Source organism: Triturus cristatus, chromosome 3_2, assembly GCF_964204655.1.
Source record: "Triturus cristatus chromosome 3_2, aTriCri1.1, whole genome shotgun sequence".
In the NCBI taxonomy this organism is placed as follows: Eukaryota; Metazoa; Chordata; class Amphibia; order Caudata; family Salamandridae; genus Triturus; species Triturus cristatus.
This window is the reverse complement of record NC_140584.1, coordinates 504,874,571-504,896,344: the sequence shown is the minus strand read 5'-3', so window position 1 is coordinate 504,896,344 and position 21,774 is coordinate 504,874,571. Positions and strand designations below refer to the sequence as shown.

The 21,774-nt window shown below is 49.2% G+C and overlaps 1 protein-coding gene across 2 annotated transcripts in view; it reads left to right on the top strand.

The window, feature by feature from the left end:
• Positions 1–21,774, top strand: part of GALNT18 (polypeptide N-acetylgalactosaminyltransferase 18) — a 1,553,208-nt gene that overhangs the window by 1,162,541 nt on the left and 368,893 nt on the right. For both annotated transcript variants that reach the window (XM_085648186.1, XM_085648187.1), the window contains exon 7: positions 1,094–1,279. In XM_085648186.1, the coding sequence (XP_085504312.1) occupies positions 1,094–1,279 (186 nt within the window). The remainder of the gene's footprint in view (positions 1–1,093; positions 1,280–21,774) is intronic.

Here is a 21,774-nt window from a genome sequence, read left to right as displayed (position 1 = left end):
AGGCATAAAGTGTCAGTACAGTTAGAGTATCATTTATAAAATTTCCGACGGGTTGCAAACCGCTGGGGTGAGAGTCCTTACAGTGTATCTCATTCTTGGAATGACTGTTGAGTCTGCGACTTGGTCATGCCGGTAATCATTTGATAATGTAGTTTCTCCATCTGTATACTTGTCCTTTCTGCTGCCATATTTTCAAAATGATTCAGAGATAAATATTAGATCCACATGTAGGTAGCTTTTTCTCGGACGAAGCTCAGTTGGCAGAATCAGGCCATTTACGAATGGTAAAAAGGAATTTTCTATGTACCAAACCCTATTTTGCATTTCTGTAACCTATTACCAAATTGCAAAACAGGTTAGCGATTCTGCATTAGGAAGGAGCATGTTAAGGGTGTCCCTTCCTACTAGCAATTCGTAGTGGTATGTATGAATGTTTTGTAACCGAAATGCAGTCACAAAACATTTGCGTTTTGCCACCCAAATTTAATTTGGTGGTAACCCATCCATGAACAGGAAGGGGTCCCCGTGGGACCCCTTTCCGTTTGGGAATGAATGGGAAAATGTTTTTTATGAGCAGGTAGTGGTCCAAAAGACTACTGCCTGATCTTAAAAAATGAAAACAAAACTTTACATTTTTCTTTTTGAAACGCATCCCATTTTCTTTTAAGAAAAATGGGCAGCATTTCCAAAAAAACTTTGGCTTTATTTAAAAGCAAGCAGAGACATGGGGGTCTGCTGTCCGCAGAAGGCCACCATCCCTGTGTTCTTAGCGGTACGCAATGGGCCTCAAATTGCGACCTACCTCATCAATATTAATGAGGTAGGTCAATTGCGACCCGCTGGGAATTGCAAATACACATTGTTGTACATAGCTGTTTGTGATTTCCTAATCGTGAATCGTAAAAATTTGCTATTAGGAAATTGTAAACAGAAATGTTAGTACATGTGGCCCTAAGTTTTAGACATGGGTAAACACTGGGCCTATTTTTTTGACCGTTCGCCAAGGCATGTGAACTCATAGAAGAGTAAACATTATACAATATTTTGATGTGATGAAAAGACTACAATTTCAAATATGTGTTTTGCTTTCTAGGTCTGGCAGTGTGGAGGGAGCGTTGAGGTTTTGCCATGCGCTAGAATTGCCCACATTGAGAGAGCGCACAAACCATATACAGAAGACCTCACAGCCCATGTCCGGAGAAATGCCCTACGAGTGGCTGAGGTTTGGATGGATGAATTCAAGAGCCATGTGTACATGGCATGGAACATACCCCTAGAAGTAAGTTACTTGAATCGCTAACATATTGGTAATGTATATATTTTTGAAAATGCTTTACCTACAAATTATGTTGTAGCAGGATTACATGTCTAGATTAGATATATGTGATATAATGTACGGTGTGAAGAAGAGTATTCATACCTTATCTCTCACTTGTAATTTGTGAATGTTAAAACCATTAAGCCAGGAGTCTCAAGCTAGATTAGAAGACCGTCAAAGAATACTCTTGAAGACAGGCTACGTCCTAGAAAGATAGCTCAGCGAGCCAAGTGTTAGACATTAACATTTGTCATTTGCGAACCAGCACAGCCCATGATTTCATACTTCTGAAGTGTATTACCTTTAAATTAGACAGTAACAACACATGTTACTTTCAGTGCATAGAAATTTTAAAAAGTGTGGTATTAAGTGCCATATAAATTATTGTTACTATTATTATTATTTGTTGATTTTGATGTAATTGTTGTTATTACTTGCAAACAGTTGTATGTGAAAACACGCTGCATATATAGAGCCAGCTTAAATCATCAATATTAATGTCGCTAATGTTAGAATATTTGCTAGCAGTCTATGTAAGGCCCCAGAATATTTGTTACTAATCTACGCTTATGCATTTTAAGTATGAATTAGACATTTTGTTATATATATGTTTCCAGTTTTGGGGACATAGTTAATACTAATTACTATATTTGCAGTAATACAAAAATCAATTCTGTGACCCCACTAAATGTGATGGCCTATGACTTTGACCAGGATCAATAATACATTTCATCCGCAGAAAACATTTAAAATATATCTTCATTTATGGTTTGCTTCCAAAGTTAATTTTAGGTATAGTGGGAGTAAAGCTTTACAAATGCTGAGTTTTCCCAGTGTGCTAAATAACATTAAATTGTTTGGGTTTCAGGAAGCATTTTATTGGACCGTTAGCTGGGCATAATGCATTTCGGCTTTAGTTAGCCTTCCTCAGATGCCGTTATTGTCCGGATGTTATCACATCCACGTTTAAAATAGTCCCACTATGCTCCAATTGGTGCAAGCACTAATTACCCCTGATCACATGATCGCCCATCAGCTGTAGCCAGGTAGTGACTACAACTCCCAGAGTTCACCTTATTTGGGAAGATGTTGCGCGGGGAACCAATGTTGAGATGTTCGTCACAATGGACTGCTGCTGTGTGGAACTCGACGCGATGTGTCCGATAGCAAAGTTCCGGTCAGGTAAGTGTCCTCACCGCTTCCTCGAGTCCCGCATACGTTTCAGCCCATATATATATATCCCAACATGCAGATCTTGAGAGATAGCGTGTGTCACAGGAATTGCATAACCTGAGCAACTTGGCTTGCTAGGAGTAACCCAAATTGCCCAGGTTATGCAATCCCTGTGACACACTCTATCTCTCAGATCTGCATGTTGAGTCCCAAGCCGATGGAGCCAGTAAATCCAAATAGGTGGCTTTGATTCTAAGTTGGAACACCGCAGGGTTAGCTAGAAAACTTGGAGTTGATAGCTGGTTAAAATATGTTATATCACGTATAGTTCTTTTTCAGGAAACATGGATGGTCGATGAGAGGTTTTGTGAAGATGATGAATGTTTCACCACACCTGCAATCCCTTTGATCTCAGGGCGAGTGCGGGTGGGGTTGACCGCTTGGTTTAAAACAACACTGGGGTGTTCTGTGAAACCTATTACCACTAACTCTGATTTATTTCAAGATTTCCTGGATATGCAATGATGACTTTAAATTGTTTGTTATTAACTTCTACAATACAACTTTTCTGTAAGTGCTAACCCTAGTTATTTCAGCTTTTCAATTTCATAGACAACCACATTAGAAAATCTTCCCCAGAAAATGGGAAAGTTAACATGGTGCTTCACCTTATAGGCACAGTAGCACACCAGAGTAAAGTCACAAAATTATGTAAACCTGATCAATGTAACAATATTTCACTTGATATAATTGTATCCATCAAACTGTGCCAAATAACACAGAAAACTAAAAATGATGGTCCAATTTCACGTTGAGATGTCAATAGTTGAGCTTTTATTCCCAATTCACAGCAGCAGCCGACGCGCGTTTCGCCCGCAGGGCTTTTTCAAGGCTCCAAAGTCAATCTCTCTTTCATGTGAACAATAGATCTCTTGCACAGAATGTGTCAAACTTCGTTGTAACCCGGTCTCATGGATTCTAATGGGAATTGTCAAATGCGTAATAACAGATCTAATCACCATCAATCTAAGCTTGTAAGTTCCAAATTGTCTCATATGTAAGGATCATCTGACCTGGGACCATATTACGTCCTCACTGCTGTCCTGAATTCTGACAGCTTATCGCCATATACTTTCAGCGTTTCAACTATTGACATCTCGACGTGAAATTGGACCATCTTTAGTAGTTTTCTGTGTTATTTGGCACAGTTTGATGGATACAATTATATCAAGAGAAATATTGTTACATTGATCAGGTTTATGTAATTTTGTGACTTTACTCTGGTGTGCTACTGTGTCTATAAGGTGGACTAAAAAAAAAAGTTTTTTTGGACTACTTTGTAGTTACAAAAAATGTTCAATACTTTAGGTGGATATGTATTTGGCATTGTATTAGCACCCAATATTATGGTTAAAAATTGATTTATTTGAATTTACATGACATACGTACATATGATGATGTGCAGATAAATTTAGCATATCAATCTTTTTGCTCCATGTAAATTAACATGGTGCTTGTAGGGGACTTTAATGCGAGGCTAGGTAGTCATTGTAGCATACCCACTAAGGATCTCTTTGAGGAGGGTCAAAGAGGTTCCAACCATCTTTGGTCCATCAGGGGATGGACCAAAGTGGAAATTTGGGATCTATATAAGTAAAATGTGGAACTATGGGCACCTCTTGTTATGAACTTTATTAATGTGGCATTGAAAACTGCTTTGCCTCAATCATTGAGAATGGCCATAATTGTCCCACTGTTTAAAAAAGGGTTTTGAAATAATCCCAGCTGCTTTCAGCCAATATCTCTCATAAACTCCAAAATCAATATATCAGGAAGGATAATTCTAGAAAGGCTGCTAGTCTGGGTAGAGGACAACATCATCCTGTCTAGGCTACCTCCTGAGGCGGAAGCCGGGAGAAACGCTGATGTTTTAAACTATTTGGTGTAATAACTGTGTATTTTAAATTTACCTGCCACTCTCCCCGTGCACTCCCGCGCAGCGGACCTTAGCGCTGACGAGGGAAACTATTTACATTTGCCGCAATTATCGTGGAACACTGAGGCCACGCTCAACACCCGCAGGCCACGCCCCCCTCACATTATAAAAATGTGTATTGCCTGGACGCGCAGCGGACGAGCGCAGCGGGTGCGCCTAAGGCAAGCCCGTCTGCGCCCGTCCGCGACCAGACCGCTGCCAACGCCAGCCACGCTGCCGGTGAGCGTTTAGATACTAAGAGGATAGTCTGGTCCAGGTCGGAACTATTGGCGCTGAACACAGCTAAACCCTGTCAGGTGACCAGGTTTGACTTGACCAATTTTGATTTACCGCCATCATGCTTGCTTTGCTGCAAAACACTCTGTGATGGTTCGTCTCAAAAAAATTCTTATTTAAAAACAAAAAGTAGACTCACGGTTAACTCTTCTGCTACTCTTTTTAAGGCTGGACTACTGAATTGTAGATCCCTCCCTAGGCATGCTGATGATATCTGGCTGCTAATGGCGGATTCTGAGTGGGACGCCTTATTCCTCACAGAAACATGGCTTAATGAAGATAATTTGGCCTCCATTCCTCTGGCTACCCCGCCGGGTTTCAAAATTAGCTTCTCGAACAGAGAGGAGGATAGAAGGGGTGGCGGAGTGGCTATTATCTTTAAGGATAAATACATATTGGCGTCCTCTATATCTACCACTATCTCTGGCATAGAGGGGCTACACGTCTGCCTTCAAATCAACCCCTAACAGTCTTTAGCCAGCCTGATTATTTACAGACCCCCGGATTGCTCCTCGACAAACACCTGTGAACTTATGGACGTTATAGTCCAAAGTTCTCTAGCCCACCCACACTATATTATAGTAGGTGATTTCAATGTCCACGCGGATAGACCTGACTGCCCCCAGGCCATTCAACTTATCACTACGTTGCAAGCCGCTAACCTAACTCAAATCATTTCTGGACCTACGCACCGGGCAGGCCATATGCTGGATTTAATTTTTTCCAACATATTGGATACGACAGCTAAGCCTCCGCAGCCATTGCTATGGACGGATCACTTTTTAATTCCCTTTTTAATCTCATTCCCATCCCACTGCCGGACAATGGGAAAACGTTCTTACGTGCGTAGAAATTGGGATAATATATCAGCCCATACCCTATGCCCTGCCCTTGCAGCTGCCCCCCCAGCCCTGACTATAGACGTGAACTCTGATGCAGTGGCGTTGAATCGCTGGATAGGCAACACGGTGGAATCCATTGCTCCTGCAAAAATCGCCACGTCACGCAGAGAATCCCCTTCCGCCCCTTGGTTCTCCACAGAGCTGATGGCTGAAAAAAGCAATTGCAAAAGGCTGGAGCGCCTTTGGCGAGTAAATTATTGTGATTCAGCAAAAACTTGCTACAAAAAAGCTCTACATGGTCTCCATCAATCCATAAAAAAAGCTAAAAAACTATTCATTGTGAACTCCATTCAGCAAGCGGAGCAATCAAGCAAAGAAGCTTTTAAGGTTGTTCAATCCTTTTTTAAACCTAGGGCTATTGAGACTGAAGTTACCCCGTCGGCAAGACTCTGTGAAGACATCTCGGACTTCTTTGACAAAAAAATTATGAAAGTCTATGATACCTTCACGAGCCCTGAGCTCACAGTTATGGCAGACATGACAAAGAATGAGCTGCCCTCCCTTTCCTTAGCTCAATTTCATCCCACCCCCCTCCCTGAAGCATTGAAGGAAATACAAAAATGCAAATCAGGGGCCCCTGATGACCCCTGCCCGCCTAAGCTTTGGAAAATGATGTCGGATGCAATTGTAGTACCACTCCTACATATATGGAATATGTCCATTGAAACAGGTACGTTTCCTGAGTGTTGGAAACATGCCACACTTCTCCCTCTGAAAAAGAAGCCCAATGGTGCTCCCGATGACCTAAGTAATCTCCGCCCAATCTCCTTACTAGCAGCCCCAGGTAAAATGCTCGAAAAGCTGATACAACGACAATTGAACAGCTTTATCGAGGAAAAAGGGATTCTACATGAAACACAGTCAGGTTTCAGGTCCGGTTTCAGTACCGAGACCGCCCTTATTGAGTTAGCTGAGTCGATCAGGTGGTCCTTAGATTTGGGGGCATCAGCTATGCTGGTGCTCCTGGATCTATCAGCCGCATTTGATACGGTGGATCACGGCAGAATGCTGCTACGACTGAAGGACATAGGTCTGGAAGATAAGGCACTGAGCTGGCTCCACTTCTATCTCACAGATCGTTCCCAGAAAGTGGCATTGGGCACCTTCTCCTCGAAGCCAAAACGTCTGTGGTGCGGCGTCCCTCAGGGGTCGGCACTCAGCCCTCTTCTTTTTAATATTTATTTAGCCCCACTTTTCACCCTGATTGCCAATTGGGGGGTCAAGGCGATTTCGTATGCAGATGATACGCAATTAGTCTTCCCCTATTTGGATGTGTCGGATGCAGCTTTTAGCAAAATGAGGGGCTGTCTTCGAGATGTGGCCAGCTGGATGAACACAAACAAATTAAAACTGAATGCAAGCAAAACGGAGGTAATATTCTTTGGTAAAAACACTCATCCTCCTTCGGACCTGTGGTGGCCTCCTGAAATGGGTCCACCACCATCCCCCGGAACCAATGCAAAGAATTTGGGAGTAAAATGGGACGAGAATCTCTCTTTTTCCTCTCACATACAGCAGGTCACTACTGGATGTCTCCACAAACTCAGAAATCTCTGTAGGTTCCTTTCTTTTCTCCCAGAAGAGTGTCGCAAAATGGTAGTCCATGCGACAGTTACATCCAGATTGGACTACGCGAATGGCCTCTATCTTGGCCTGCCAAAATATCTGGTGCAACGCCTGCAGATCGTGCAGAATGCGGCTGCGAGACTGATAAAGCACATTCCTTTCAGACAGCATGTCTCTCCGCATCTGCGCGAACTGCATTGGCTCCCAGTGGCAAGTAGAATAAAATTCAAAGTTCTTACCTTGGCGTTTAGAGCACTAAAAGGGACCTGCCCTAATTACTTAAAAATTAGACTCCCTCGCTACTATCAGGAGAGGCACTTGCGTTCTAACTCCCCGCTTCAGCTACTCGTCCCACGAGCTAAAAAAGCCAGTCTTGGGGGCAGGTCTTTTTCTGCCAGCACGGCGAAACTTTGGAACGCCCTGCCTTCTACCATCCAATCTGCTACGACAGAATCTAGCTTTAAGAAGCTTCTAAAGACCTGGCTCTTTATGCAGAAAACCTAAGCAATCCCCGTGCCTCCTGCTTCTCTGATTTGCTCATTTGCTCACTTACCTCCTCGTGAGGTAGCTGTTTGCGCTTTACAAATATCAGTATTATTATTATTATTATTACAGCATGGGTTTAGAGTTGGGTTGGGGACAATAGACTTGTATCTCAAAATTAACAAATATACTAGAGTAAAGCAAGGGCATATTTTTTTGCATTAACGGACCTCACCGGTGCCTTTGTATGGTTAGGTTTAAAGTATGGGCCAAGGGGCGTGGCCAAGATGGCGGGGTGAGCGGACGTCTTCTCGACCGGCTCCCGCTCCTCGAGGCCCCCGGACCTAGTTAAATCGCAGATTCTCCCCCCAATGCTCCGGGAGAACGCGCAGGGGAGCCGTCGGAGCACGAAAGGAGGCTGTTTGGTGGAACCGGAGGGCGCGCCACATTTACGCGGCGCCCGCCGGACGGCAGAGACAGCATCAATGACGGGAGGCGGAGCTTCAGGCCGGGCCCCGGGAGAGTGTGCCCGGCCGCGAGACTACGGGAGCGCCGATCCCGGCGACGCGGCCTCCAGCTTCGGGACGAGGCCCGCCGACGCCGGACAGAGGAGGGCAGCACTGGCCGGGTGAGGAGAGCACACCAACAGCGGCACATCGAGGGGCGAGCTGACATCGCTGGCCGAGCGCTCAGATCTGGGCTCGCCACGAGGACGACCGCACGTGGAGCGGCGGCCGGACCACAGAGCCCTAAGGTCGCGGCGGAACCCGAGAGGCAGTGGGGTGCACCGGTGAGGTGCAGAGCAGCCACGGCCAGTGCCCAGAGGGCGGCAGGCAAGTAGCCTTCAGGACGGCGGCCTTCCCCGGAGCAGCCAGCGGACCCGACAGAGCGGGGCTGCTGGGACTACACCCCTCCACACGGGCGGCGGCGGCGGACGGACCGTGATACGGTGCACTGCGGAGGACGGGCAGGAGCGGACTGGTGGCCCCCGTTTTCCTTTCCATCCCCCCCAACCTCGGTAGGCCCGGCGAGAGCAGAGGAACACAGAGTGGAGCACGAGCCGGGGCGGCCCGGTGGACAAGTAAGACTGGCGGAGTAGAAGGCCTGGACTCTGCAACAGCCGGGCTCCCCCACGCGCCGGGTCGGGAGGAGGCCACCGAGGGGGAGCTGGTCCACAGCATAAAGCGCCTCCAACGGCCGGGGGACGGGGCCTGAAGCGCAGCACCCACGCTAGGAAGAGGAGAAGGCCACGTGGACGGCAGAGTAGGAGTGGGTGGAGAACACGCGGACGCGCGGAGCCGGAGCAGGGACCCCGGCAGGGGCCTAGCGGCGCGGACATGGCAGGCAGTAAAGGAGGGAAGAAAGGAGAACGCACCCTCCCCGAACTGTTGAACCGCCACCCGCAGAGAGTGGACAGAGGGCAGCAGTCGCCCCACGCCTCCGGGAGTGCCCCGGACCCCAACGGGGGAGAACCCCCACTCACCAGGTCCTTTATGGAGTTTCTCTTCGGATCCCTGCGGGAGGATTTCCAAACTCTAAAGAAAGAAGTAACCGGGGAAGTACGGGAGATCCGCCGAGAGGTGGACGGATTGGGCGAACGGGTGGCTACGGCGGAAGCAGCAGGCCAACGGAGGGACGAGGAGGTTGAACAACTCCAACAGGAGGTGCTGAGACTCAGAGATCAGCAGATTGACCTTCAAGCACATGCCGAGGACCTTGAGAATAGGTCTCGGCGAAACAACATACGGGTTCGCGGAGTCCCATCTGCAGAGGAGGGTACAGACGTGGTAGGCTACTTGAGAGGCCTGTTCCGAGAGGTTCTGGGGGAACCGGAGGACTTTCCCATCCGCATAGACAGGGCGCACAGAGTAGGAGCACCGCGGAGAGCATCCATGCCTCCCCCGGACATTTTGGCTTACCTCCCGGACTACCCGCTCAAGGAGCGTATCATGGCGGAGGCTCGGAAGCGGCAGGCCCTGACTTTCCGGGGACACTCGGTGGCATTATATCAGGACTTATCGGCCATCACGCTCCAGAAACGGAAGACATTTAAGGTAGCCACCGACTTCCTGAGAGAACACCGAACGCCTTACGCCTGGGGCCACCCCTTTAGACTTATTTTCAGATGGAATGGAACCCTGCATCAATTACGCTCCCTTCAGGAAACATGTGGGGTCCTGGGCCTCACCGCTGGGGAGGAGGACAGTGTCCCACGACACCGGAGGCGCACTGGAGAGGACGGATGGCAGCGGGTGGCCGGGCGACGATCCCGGGATCGGCGAACCCGGCCGGACTCTCCCACACGAGGGGCAGGTATGGCCGACGCGGTGTCGGCGGTGGCCGAGACCACGGGCTCTGGCGATGTTGCGCTGACGGCGTAAGGAAGCTCCGGGGGGAGATGACCATAGCCACCCACTAATGCAGGTTTGGGGGCTGGGGGGGGGTGGGGGGTCGCGGGGAGGGGGCAGTGGCTGGACGTCCACTTCGGAACTTCTCCATAGACTGGTTCCCTCGGGAACTCGACTTGGACTATTGAGGGATGGGGTTTGGTACTGGGGGTGGAGAGGGAGAGGAGGGGGATTCAGGGGTGTTGGGGGTTGTTTTGGTTGGGGTTTGGGGGTAGTTTCGGGGTGTTCTGAGGGGGAGCGGGAGGAGGGAGGGAGGGATGGGGGTCCGGGGGCGGGGTGGGTCGGGGGGGGGTCCAGGGAGGGAAGGGAGGGAGTCCAGTGCGTTAGCGGATCACAAGCCGCAGGGAGGGCCTCTGCGACACGGCTGCTTGGCCCACAGGTGACCTATGCTATCCCTATAGTTTCTCAACATGCCTCCAGTGACTCTTAAGATTGTGACGCTTAACGTCCGGGGCCTCAATAACCCAGTGAAACGGCGCGCGGTACTGTCCCTGTTAGAAGGCACCCAGGCTGATATATGTCTCCTCCAGGAGACTCACCTCCTGCCCAGAGATTGCCACAGACTGCGTTCACATAAATTCCCGACACAATTCTTCTCATCAGGCAATACTAAGACAGCGGGGGTTGCGATCCTGGTAGCTAGGACGTTTAGGGGAGAGGTCCTCCACAAAGTAGCGGAACAAAAAGGCCGGCTGTTGGCATACCGGTGTAGAGTGGGGGATCTTCACTTCACGATAGGATCCCTCTATAGCTCGAACGATCAACAGGAGCGCTTTCTCCGCGCGGCGCTGGGGGAGATCACGGCCACACCAGACAGGCACATTATAATAGGGGGGGACTTTAATATGGTCTTTAGCTCGGAGCTTGACAGATCAGCACACCGTTCACCTCAGGCCAGTGAAGTCTCGGCCGGGTGCAAGGTACACCTGTCCGACATGGACCTTCATGATCTATGGCCCAGCACCCCACGGAGCGGGAGTACTCATACTATTCCCACGCACACAAAACTTACGCGAAACTGGACCACCTACTGGTCACTGGGCCAGTTCGCGCCCTGGCCACCGGGTCGGAGATGGGGGTGATCTCCTTGTCGGATCACGCCCCGGTTAGCGCTACGCTTAGCCTACCGCCGGTTTTCTGCCCCCCACGGGTGTGGCGTCTGCGTGACGCCTTACTACACAGGCGAGCGGTCGTCTCAGATATTTCCAACAAGATTCGGGAATATCAATCCCATAATGATGAGTCGGACACATCTCGAGCGACCCACTGGGCTGCTTTGAAGGCGGTACTCCGGGGGGAGTTTATTGCTATCTCGTCGGCGGACAACAAGGACCGGCGGCATAAGCGGGAAGAACTCACTCAAAGGGTACGGGAGCTAGAACAGATGCACTGTAGAACAGGCGCTCCTAGGATATGGCGCCAGCTTAAGGCGGCGAGGAAACTCCTGACAGCCTTAGATATGGACCGCGCCGAATACGCGGCCTTGCGTCTACGGCACGCCTATTACACAGGGGGGGACAAATGCGGGCGGCTGTTGGCTACTAGACTTCGGGTGGCCCGACAGAAACAGATAGTGAAAGAAATCTCCGACCCTGCGGGTCGGTTGGTCACGGATGATGCGCAGATAGCGGAGACTTTTCGGAGGTTTTACGCTGATCTCTACACCGGGGACCCCCCGGACGAATCCGCGATGACGAAGTACCTAGACTCGGTTTCACTGCCTTCCTTGTCCCCTACCCAAGCGGCGGATCTAGACCGGGACATACGGGTGGAGGAAGTGATCTCCGCCATTGCCAACCTCAAGCACGGCAAATCTCCTGGGCCGGACGGTTATACGCCCCTTTTCTATAAAACGTTCTGCGGGTTGCTGGCCCCACTCCTCGCGCGCCTTTTTAACTCGTTCTCGGAGCCGGGCGCCATCCCACCGGACCTGCTGCGGGCCTCCCTCACGGTCATTCCCAAGCCGGGGAAGGATCGGGCGCAGTGTGGGACAATACCAAGAGGATTGTTCATCTTATAGAGAAGGCGTCTCGGATCCCGGGGGAGAGGATGCTTCTCTCGATAGACGCCGAAAAGGCGTTCGACCGAGTCCACTGGCCGTACTTGGAGCGGGTGTTATTGAAGGCGGGGCTGGGGGACCGGTTCCGACGCCAGATCCTCAATTGCTATAAATTCCCAACGGCGGTGGTACGGGTGAACGGTTACAGCTCCGGGAGCTTTGCCATCGAGAGAGGAACGAGGCAGGGATGCCCGTTGTCCCCTCTCCTCTTCGCTCTGTACATGGAGCCTTTTGCTCAACGGGTACGTGACAACCCAGCTGTGAGAGGGGTGAAGTTTGGGGGCTTTATCCACGCTATTAGCCTGTATGCTGACGATGTCATCTTGTCCCTGGAGGACCCGCTTCAGGCCCTCCCGGCCAGTATTGCAGAGCTGACCGCCTTTGCGGAGGTGGCGGGCTTTAAGATGAACGTGGGGAAGTCGGTGGCATTGGACCTGTCTCTTAAATCGGCAACTCGCGCCCACCTGCGGGACCGGTTCCCGATAGTCTGGTCAACGGACCTGGTGCCGTATTTGGGGATCCAACTGGCCCCCACGGTCCCCGCGATGGTGGCGGCTAATTACCTTGCCTTGGGCAGGAAGGTCCGGGAGGAGATGGGCCGATGGGGCCGCGGCACCCTCTCGTTGCTAGGTAAAATAGCGGCCGTCAAAATGACGATCCTGCCCGAGATACTATACATGTTCCGAGCACTCCCAGTGCAGCCGCCAGTCGGCTGGCTTCAGCAGATGCAATCAGACATGGGGCGTTTTATTTGGCAGGGCAAGCGGCCTAGGATGAGGAGAGCTCTCTCAATGTTGGCGCCGGAGGCGGGGGGTCTGGGAATTCCGCATCTCCGTAAGTACTATCAAGCGGCACAACTACGGTACCTGGTAGAATGGAGCAGATGGGAATCGGACAAGCACTGGCTCTTCCAGGATCAGGCGGTGGCCGGTCGCCCACTACAGGAAACACCGTTCTTGCGTAGGGCTCACCGACCGGCAAACCTCTACGCCTCTTATATCACAAGGGTACCGTTGCGTGTATGGGATGCTACCTATGCCCTGCACGGTCTGACGACCTTCCCATCGCCGCTAACTCCCTTGATGGATAACCCCGACTTCACCCCGGGCATGGACGGAAGAGCCTTTGGTCACTGGCGTGTGGCGGGCTGCAGGGCCCTATGCCACATGTATGATCTGGAGGGGGTTATCCCCTTCACGCTCTTCCGACAGGAATACACCTTTCCGGAGACCGAGAGGCTACGCTATTTGCAGGTTCGCCACTGGGCAATGAATCCTCAGGTGCGGGAAACGGCGAATCGGAGACTCCTTCCCTACGAACACTGGCTCCTATCCCGCACGACCGACGCAAAGCTCATAACTGACCTGTATCGATTCCTCCAGCTTCCCGCCTCGCACTATCACAACCCAGGGAGGGAACGATGGGAGAGAGAGTTGGGAAGGCCCTTGAGCACTAAAGAGTGGGACCAAGTAGCATATAGATCCAGACACTCGGCATACCACACGGGCCTCACTGAAACCCTCACGAAAGTCTCCACATATTGGTATTATACCCCGGAACGCATACACGACATGGACCACAGTAAAGATGCCAGCTGTTGGAGGGGGTGTGGACGAGTGGGTACATTGACACACATTCTGTGGGATTGCCCGCTCCTGGGTTCCTACTGGAAAGAAGTGATAGACGAGGTTGACCGTCATTTCAGTATTGAGCTGCCACGTTTCCCCGCCTATGTCTTATTGGGCCTCCCGAACAGCCTGATGTACCCGTTGAAATCCCGCAGAGGTAGGCAGATAGCCATCGCATTAGGATCAGCGATACAGAACATCCTAGCATACTGGCGCACCACGACACTCCCCACGGTTACGGGTTGGCTCCACAGACTGTGGCATGTTTTGGGCATGGAGAAGATGTCACTTACAGTGGCGGGGGATGTGGAGCAGTTACCGGAGATTTGGCAGCCGTTTCAGTCTCTACTGGTTGCGGAGTTTCGAGAGCTGACATGCCCGAGATACCTCCGGCTCCTGCGGCTCACCTCGCCGGAAGATTAGGCCTTCGGAATGGACGCAGAGCCGGGACCTGGAGGGAGGAGGCGACAGAAGGAGACGGGGAGATCCTACATACGCACTGGACGGAGGGAGGGTTGGGGGGGTGTGGGAGTTGGGGGGGGGTCTCTTCTCTATTTGAATGTCAGGAGCGGCTGCTTCGGGGGGACAGCGGAGCCGGCGAGCCCCCTACTCGGCATAGCGCATGGGCCTTCTAGCTTTGCAACCTCTTGGGCCAATGATTTCAGGAAGGGGGTCTCCCTTATTCTATACTATAGGCTTCCCATGAAGGCACAGTCCTCAGGCAGAGGCTACGTGGGAGTGAGTGTGTCCTTATCCTCCTGGTTAGAAACGCGGCCGGCCCAGAAGGGTTGTAGGCGACATGCTGTGTTAGAGCTCATACTGTTCGATGTGTCCCCAACGCTGCTACCGTGCTGCTATTACTTTGTGACATTCGCCGGCCCGTTGGGTTGTAGGCGCCAAATGCTAATGCCACTCTTGACACTCTTCAATAAAAACGATTTAAACCTAAAGTATGGGCCAAATTGGAGAGCTTATGGATCGGCAAGGACTTAGTTGAATTCTTGAGGGCCCTACATTATGACCTCTTCGTCACCGTCAGATCAGCTTTTTTCGCCTTCGGGTCGAGAGGTGTGGCAGAGGTGCATCCTCGCTCTCCACTACTTTTCGTTTTGCATGTTAGTGGATTAGAGGAGGCACTTCTGGCCAAGGGAGCAGACATTCCCATAATCAAAAATATATTTATCCCTACCCTAACTTATGCAGATGATGCGGTGTTACTTGCTAAAACCCCTAAAGCCCTGAATCTGATAATTGAAGTCTATATAGATTTAGAGCCTCCCTGAAGCTGACTGTGAACCCCAACAAGACCTCTGTAATGGTCTGTGGATCAAGGAATGTCTAAATGCGGACCTTGACAGTAGATGACAACCCAATATTAAGAGTCAATTAATTCTCCTATCTTGGGGTTACTTTAGGCCTGGGCGAAAATTTCGTTGCGTTCGCGGAAATTGCGATAATTTGACATTTTCGCGTTCCGCGGAGAGCGCGAAAATGTCAAAAATTCCGGTTTCCGCAGCTTGGCGATAATTTGTTTCTTGCTCGCGCTGTAAAATAATACATTCTCGCGCGCGCGCGATCGCCTTACCTGAATCACTGCGTTCGCCGACAAGTTTTCTTGATCCGGTCGCGTTCTCCATGAGAGGTTGTATTGTTTTTAGCCATTTGCGCTGTCTCGCGACAGTTCGCGCCCGCAGTGACGTAATGCGTCGCGCGATCACGTCTTTCTTCTCGCGATCATGCACCGCGAGACAACTCAAAACAAGATGGCTGCGCCCGCAAGCAACCACATGGGTAAGTTGGCGACCCGCAACCATGCAGAAAATCTCGCGAACATGCCGGAAAAAAACTTCCGCATCTTCGCGATATTTCCGCTTGTTTGCGATAATTTTAAACATTTTCGTGATAATTTGCGAAAGTTAATGTCGCAAATTCCGCCCACCCCTAGGTTACTTTCAATTCATAGGGCTCTTGACTGGCATGTGCTTTCAGGGCTAGAATTCATTTTCTTACATGTATTTGGTTAATTTCTAACCTGCATTCGTTTATTGACAAAAAGTCCATTGCCCCATTTTTAGAAATTCTTATGAAGAATTGCCATCTGAGCAATGATCCTTGGGGTACTCCGAAGTTGATCTCTGTGGGTTCGGCGGAGAGGAAAGGCGGGAGTCTGATTCTTTGGGTCCGGCCGGTGAGGAAAGAGCGGATCCAGTCGAGAGCGGTTCCCTGTATGCCGGCGTTGTGGAATATGGTGGTGAGCGTGACGTGGGAGACGGTGTTGAAGGCTGCAAAGAGGTCTAGTAAGATGAGGGCCACCGTTTTGGCCTAGTCGAGGAGAGTGCGGATGTTGTCTGTGGCAGCGAGGAGGGCTGTTTCGGTGCATTGTTTGCTGCGAAATCCGGATTTGGAGGAGTCGAGGATGGAGTTGGCTTTGATGAAGTTTGTGAGCTGGATGTTGACGATCTTCTCGCTGACTTTAGCCGTGAAGGGGAATAGAGAGATAGGTCTGTAGTTTTTGAGGTCCGTCATGTCGGCAAAGAGATTTTTGAGGAGCGGTTTGACTTTTGCGCATTTCCAGTCGTCAGGTAATGAGCCGGATTTGAAGGTGGCATTGTTGGTGCGTCATAACTGGGGTGCTATGGCGGCGGCTCAGTGGAATATGTGGGGTTAGCAGGGGTCAATGGGGGCTCCTGAGTGAATGCTCTTCATGCTTGAGGCGGTGTCTCCAGTGGTGAATGGGGTCCAGGTGGAGATGGTAGGATGGCTGGTGTTGCTGGAGATAGGAGTGGTTTTGGTGTCTGGTGTCTGGTTCGTTGAAGTTGTCGTAGAGGGACTTGATCTTGAGATGGAAGAAGGAGTCAAGTTTGTTGCAGAGGTCCTAGGAAGGTGGGACCTCTGAGGTTTCGCTGGGGGGTTTGGTCAATTCCTGAATGATGCTGAAGAGTTCCCTCTAGTTGATAGAGTTGGTGTGGATGTTGTCCTGGATGAAGGTCCTTTTGGTGGATCTGATGTGTTGGTGGTATTCTGTCATGGCTTTCTTGTAGGTGGTCTGAACATCCAGGGTTTTTCTGCATCTCCATACTTTTTGAGACACCTGCAGGTGTGTCTGGATTCTCAGAGGTCAGTGGTGAACCAGGAGGCTTTCATGGGGCACTGTCTGTCGGAGTTACGGAGGGGGCTGAGCTGGTCTGCGCAGTTGGTGATCCATCTGTGTAGTTCGTTGGCTGGAGAGTTGGCATTGGTCGTGGTGGGAGGGGGATCATGGTTGAGGGTGGCATTGAGCAGCTCCTCTGTGACCTTGCTCCAGTTCCTTCGCAGAGGGCATGGTGTAGGTTTGTGGGCAGTGGTTTAGTAGAAGGAGAAGTGTACGCAGAGATGGTCCATCCAGAGGGGTTACCTGGTGTGTCTGAAGTGGATGTTGTTCCCTTCTGCGAACATGGGGTAGAGGGTGTGTCCTGCCTTGTGGGTAGGGGTGGTGATGAGCTGTTTCAGTTCGATGTTGGCAAGGTTGTCCAGAAGGGCAGTGGAGTTGGAGGTCACTGAGGTTATCGAGGTGAAAGTTCAGGTCTCCGAGCAGTATGTTGTCCATGGAGGCAATGGTGTGGGGCACGATGAGGTCAGTGATAGTTGTGGTGAAGGTCTGTAGGCGAGAGTGCCATATAGGGCCTTTCTGGGGCTGGTCTGAATCTGGAAATGGAGGCTTCCCATGGGGGACGAGGAGTCGTTCGTGCTGGACATGGTGAGTAGGAGTGAGTTCCTGTGCGTGATGGTGAGTCCTCCTCCTGAGTGGTTGGAGCGGTCCTTCCTCTGGATCTGGTATCTGTTGTGGATGGCGGTAGCGATGTCGGGGGCAGAGGTGGAGTTTGTCCAGGTTTCCTTGAGGAAGGTGACGTCTGGCGAAATGGTGTCCAGGAGGTCCCTGATTTCTACTGCATTTCTGTGCAGGGAGCGTACGTTGAGGAGGATGCACCTCAGGGGTTTGGGTGCGCAGGTGTCCGGAGGGTGGGCAGTGGCCGTGGGTGTTCTGAGGTTGTTGAAGGTTTTGCAGCAGTGTCAGCAGGAAAACTGACCATGGGTGGTGTCCAGTGTTGACAGCTGGAAGATGTTGTTTCTTTCGGGGCTGAGTGCATGGAGGGCAGTTGAGTCGTAGCGGTAGGTAGTCGCAAAGCCAGGGTCTCTGGCACTGGTCACGTCGGGTCACGGACGGGTGCAGACGGGCTTGCCTTTGTCGTGCCTTTGGCTCTTAACCAGATTTGGGCTTGGCTATATTAGATGGCAGCTTCCAGACCCCCTTGGGCGATATGAATTCTCTTCCATCCTAGTTTGCCCATGTTACGAAAATTCCCCTCAGAGTTTATAGCACTTTGTGTTTTTCTGTGGATTTTACTCTTATTTTAAAAGACACTGTCTAATCACTTTTGGGGGGCTCAGGGATAAACAGATGCAGACACATCCTTCTGCACTTACAGTCACTAAGCTCACCACTGATTTGTTTTAGTGTCAGTTCATTTCTTAAAAGTGCTGTCTGTGCTAGGAGTTATGAGAACTTTTGATTTTATTATGTACCGAGGCTAGGATTTTAATGCGCAGTATTAATGGTCTTAAAATCATGTGTGTTTCTTATGCATTTGCTTTTATGATCATATTTAATGCTCAAATAAAGCGAATGAGTATAACAGCAAAAAGCTGAATTTTATAATTTAAACCAAGGAAAGGTTCAGAATGGGACAGGGAAGTGGCATGTCGAACCGACAATTTACAAACTGAGTTGCTACCTTCTGTGCATTCGGTATCTTTAATGCAGGAAGCTATCTATCTATACAGCAACAAAGACAAGCAGCTCCAGTGTAGCGGGATTGTTTTGTAACAGTCTGGAATTTCTTGAAATATTATGGAAGAAAAACTCCCACCTCTCAAAATGTGTTTGACATGAATCTCTCATCAACAACTGCACCGAATTTGTCACTATTCAGAACCAGAAGAGAGAGTGTGTGTGCCTACAGCATTCATGTGTCACTTGATTCCATCTTTAGAGCACCAAGACATAGCAAAACAATGTGAACCAAATATGTTATAAGAACAGCATTGCAAGCAATAGCCCAAAACGATCGACTGCACTCTGCCTGCTGTACGGAGCACACTGACCTTGTGTGTCCTTCAACGTGGGTTGTGTGATATGAATAACTTCTTAACGCAGCTCTTCCACTGCACTCTTCTAACACCATGGGAGCATTGTAAGCGGGGTTAGTCCCTTGGGTTCTAATGAGTATACACAAAGATAGGCTGGACTGAACGCTGCAGAGCTGCTAGTTTATCAACGAAGATTCCAATTTGACATGAATGACGTGTGTCAAAATGATGCTGAGTAAAGAGAGCTGTGGTGCAGCTTGTGATATCCATTTCGCTTGCAATTCCTGCATGCAAAAGTGAGCTGTGGTCGCAGAACCAGAGAGATTGAGAGGGTGGCTTTTAGGGATCAGCAGGTAGTAGCTTTGCCTGTCTCCGAAGACATGTTTCATGCATGTAAGAAAGGCAGGCAGCAGGAGCAAAGGAGGAGGAGAGCAGGCAACAGGTCATTGCTTCCATCCTTGACCTCTGGGTTTGGCCAGTGGACATTCTGACAAGAACTAAGGCCCAGTGGCCCAATCCCTTCTCCTTCCATACACGCAGAAAGATGAAATATAAGGCTAGAGTCCATTCGTAGATATTCCAAAGGTTTTCTTCTCTCATATGTATTTGTTTTTATTATTCGTCCTGCTGTTTTTGCCCCTTCTCTCGAACAGACATTTCGAGTCATTATTGAATACCCCAGTAGATCATTAGAGCCTCTGTCCCCAAAAACTTGCCTGAAGAAAGAAATGTGGCAGAGCAGGACTCCGGCCTTGACTGCCCTACACAGATCCAAAGCTGCGACCCACTATATCCTTCCAACATAGTGCACTAACGCTGAGTCCTGTGCTGCTGTGGTGGGTCTAACTGAGCCTATCTCATGGCTCCCGGGTTGATGAAGGGGGCCAGAAGCAGAAGTGTCAGAATTTGTAAGTAGGGAGGGGTCCACAAATCCAGAGGTTCCATGATGTATCCAAAACGTCCCAAATGTTATGTTTAGTTATGTTAATATGCTTTCTAGAGCTATACAACTCACCGCTAGGGGTCTACTGGTGCTAGGAGTTGCATTTCACCATCACTGGACACAAAGATTGAAATTAGTTTTCAGCTCATGCCTAAAAGTCAGATTATCTTTTATCATTTTGAGTGAGAGTAGGAAGTGATTTTACAGATGGTTCTCCAGCTCTGACAAGGTGCTATCACTGATTTAACTTCTTGGAACTCTGAGGATAACTTGTTCTTGGAAGTTTGTGAATCAAGGGGCAGGAAACTGCCGCTAAAACAACGATAATGGGCTTGATAATATGCTCTATGGAATTCCAATTGAAGCCCATGTTAGATGTGAAGGACGTCTAACATGGGCTTCATTTGGAATTCCATAGAGCATATTATCAAGCCCATTATCGCCGTTTTAGCAGCAGTTTTCTGTCGCTAAAGGGGCGATAATTTTATCGCCTGGCTTGATAATATGCCCCTAAATTGGTGGGTATATAGGTAATGCAGCAATCTCCGGCCGGAAGAGAAAGTCTTGTGGTTGAAAGGTTCCGTGCAGCCTACAAAGGGACTTAAATGCTATTCTTTCCACCACTGATTGTCAATGCAGAGAGGTTAGCTCTGGTGTGAGGCACTCTCTATTTTAGAGTGTAGACTTTGAAGCTGCCCCCTGGGACGATGTTTGTATTATACATTTTGGTCAACTCATATAAGTGGGACTTAATCCAGACACAAGGATATAATGAATATCGCCATCAGAGGTCAGTGTGGGGAGATTAAAGCTCAAGATATTCTTTTTATAATATGGAAATTGATGAAAGATATACCGACTTCACTTCAAACTTCAACTCATTTCCTGCGACGGTGGGGGACCCAGCTCAGACAACCATATTCTCTTTGGCATGGAAGGCAGTGGCCACCTATCACTAGTGTTTCAGTTTTACGTGGGTCACGTTCTAGAAGTGGACTCCTTCCACTGATTAATTGCTGACAGACAAGACTCATTAATTAATTTTTCTTTATTTCGGTTCATAAAAACCCATAAAGGGTAACGGTATACAATCATATATAAAATACATAAAATCAATTACCTATGAATACATACAAGAACAATAAAAGTGATAAATATGATTGTGACAATGCAGCAATCTCCACATCGATATATAAAATGTTTGGGACATCACTAAAAGAAGCAATCACCCTTAATTAGACATGGATTTTCTTAGACCTCACATACCATATTTCTGCTAGAAATGTGTCAATTGAAAAGACAAGCAGACCACTGGCATATGTTCTGCATACTCTTAAAGCTGTATTGCGATCCTTAATGCCCAACAATTTGCACAGAGGTTTTATCCAACAGGCATAATGCTTTGTATAGGCTGCACAGAAAAATAATACGTGCTCAACAGACTCACAGCCCAATGGACATGTGTTTGATCTCTCTAGTTCTTTCTTCCAGAGGCAGGTGAAGGTAGCTAATGAAAATGTGCCCAACCTGAACCTAACAAAAAGTGCCCTTGCAAAAGGTTTGGTTCCCATGTCTAAGTACATATCAAACTCAAAAGTACACTTGGATGAAAGAAAAGCATCAGTGAGACTGCCCCAGGTTGTCTTTGAAGTTTTCTCTCCCAACACAAAATTCCAAAAGGCCTCTTTAAGCTTTTCAATACCATTACATGGTTGAATTAGAGGCTTTGACCCAAAGTCCTCTAGGCCTAGCTTATGTAGCCAAACCTTTATGTAAGCGCATCAAGGAATCCTTTTAGCACACAAGCCCTCTAACAGGCCTCGTAGCCATTCCCTAAAGGGCTCTAGTTCTTCCGTTGCCCACTCTCTTGGCTAATATTGGATCGGTCTCAGAGC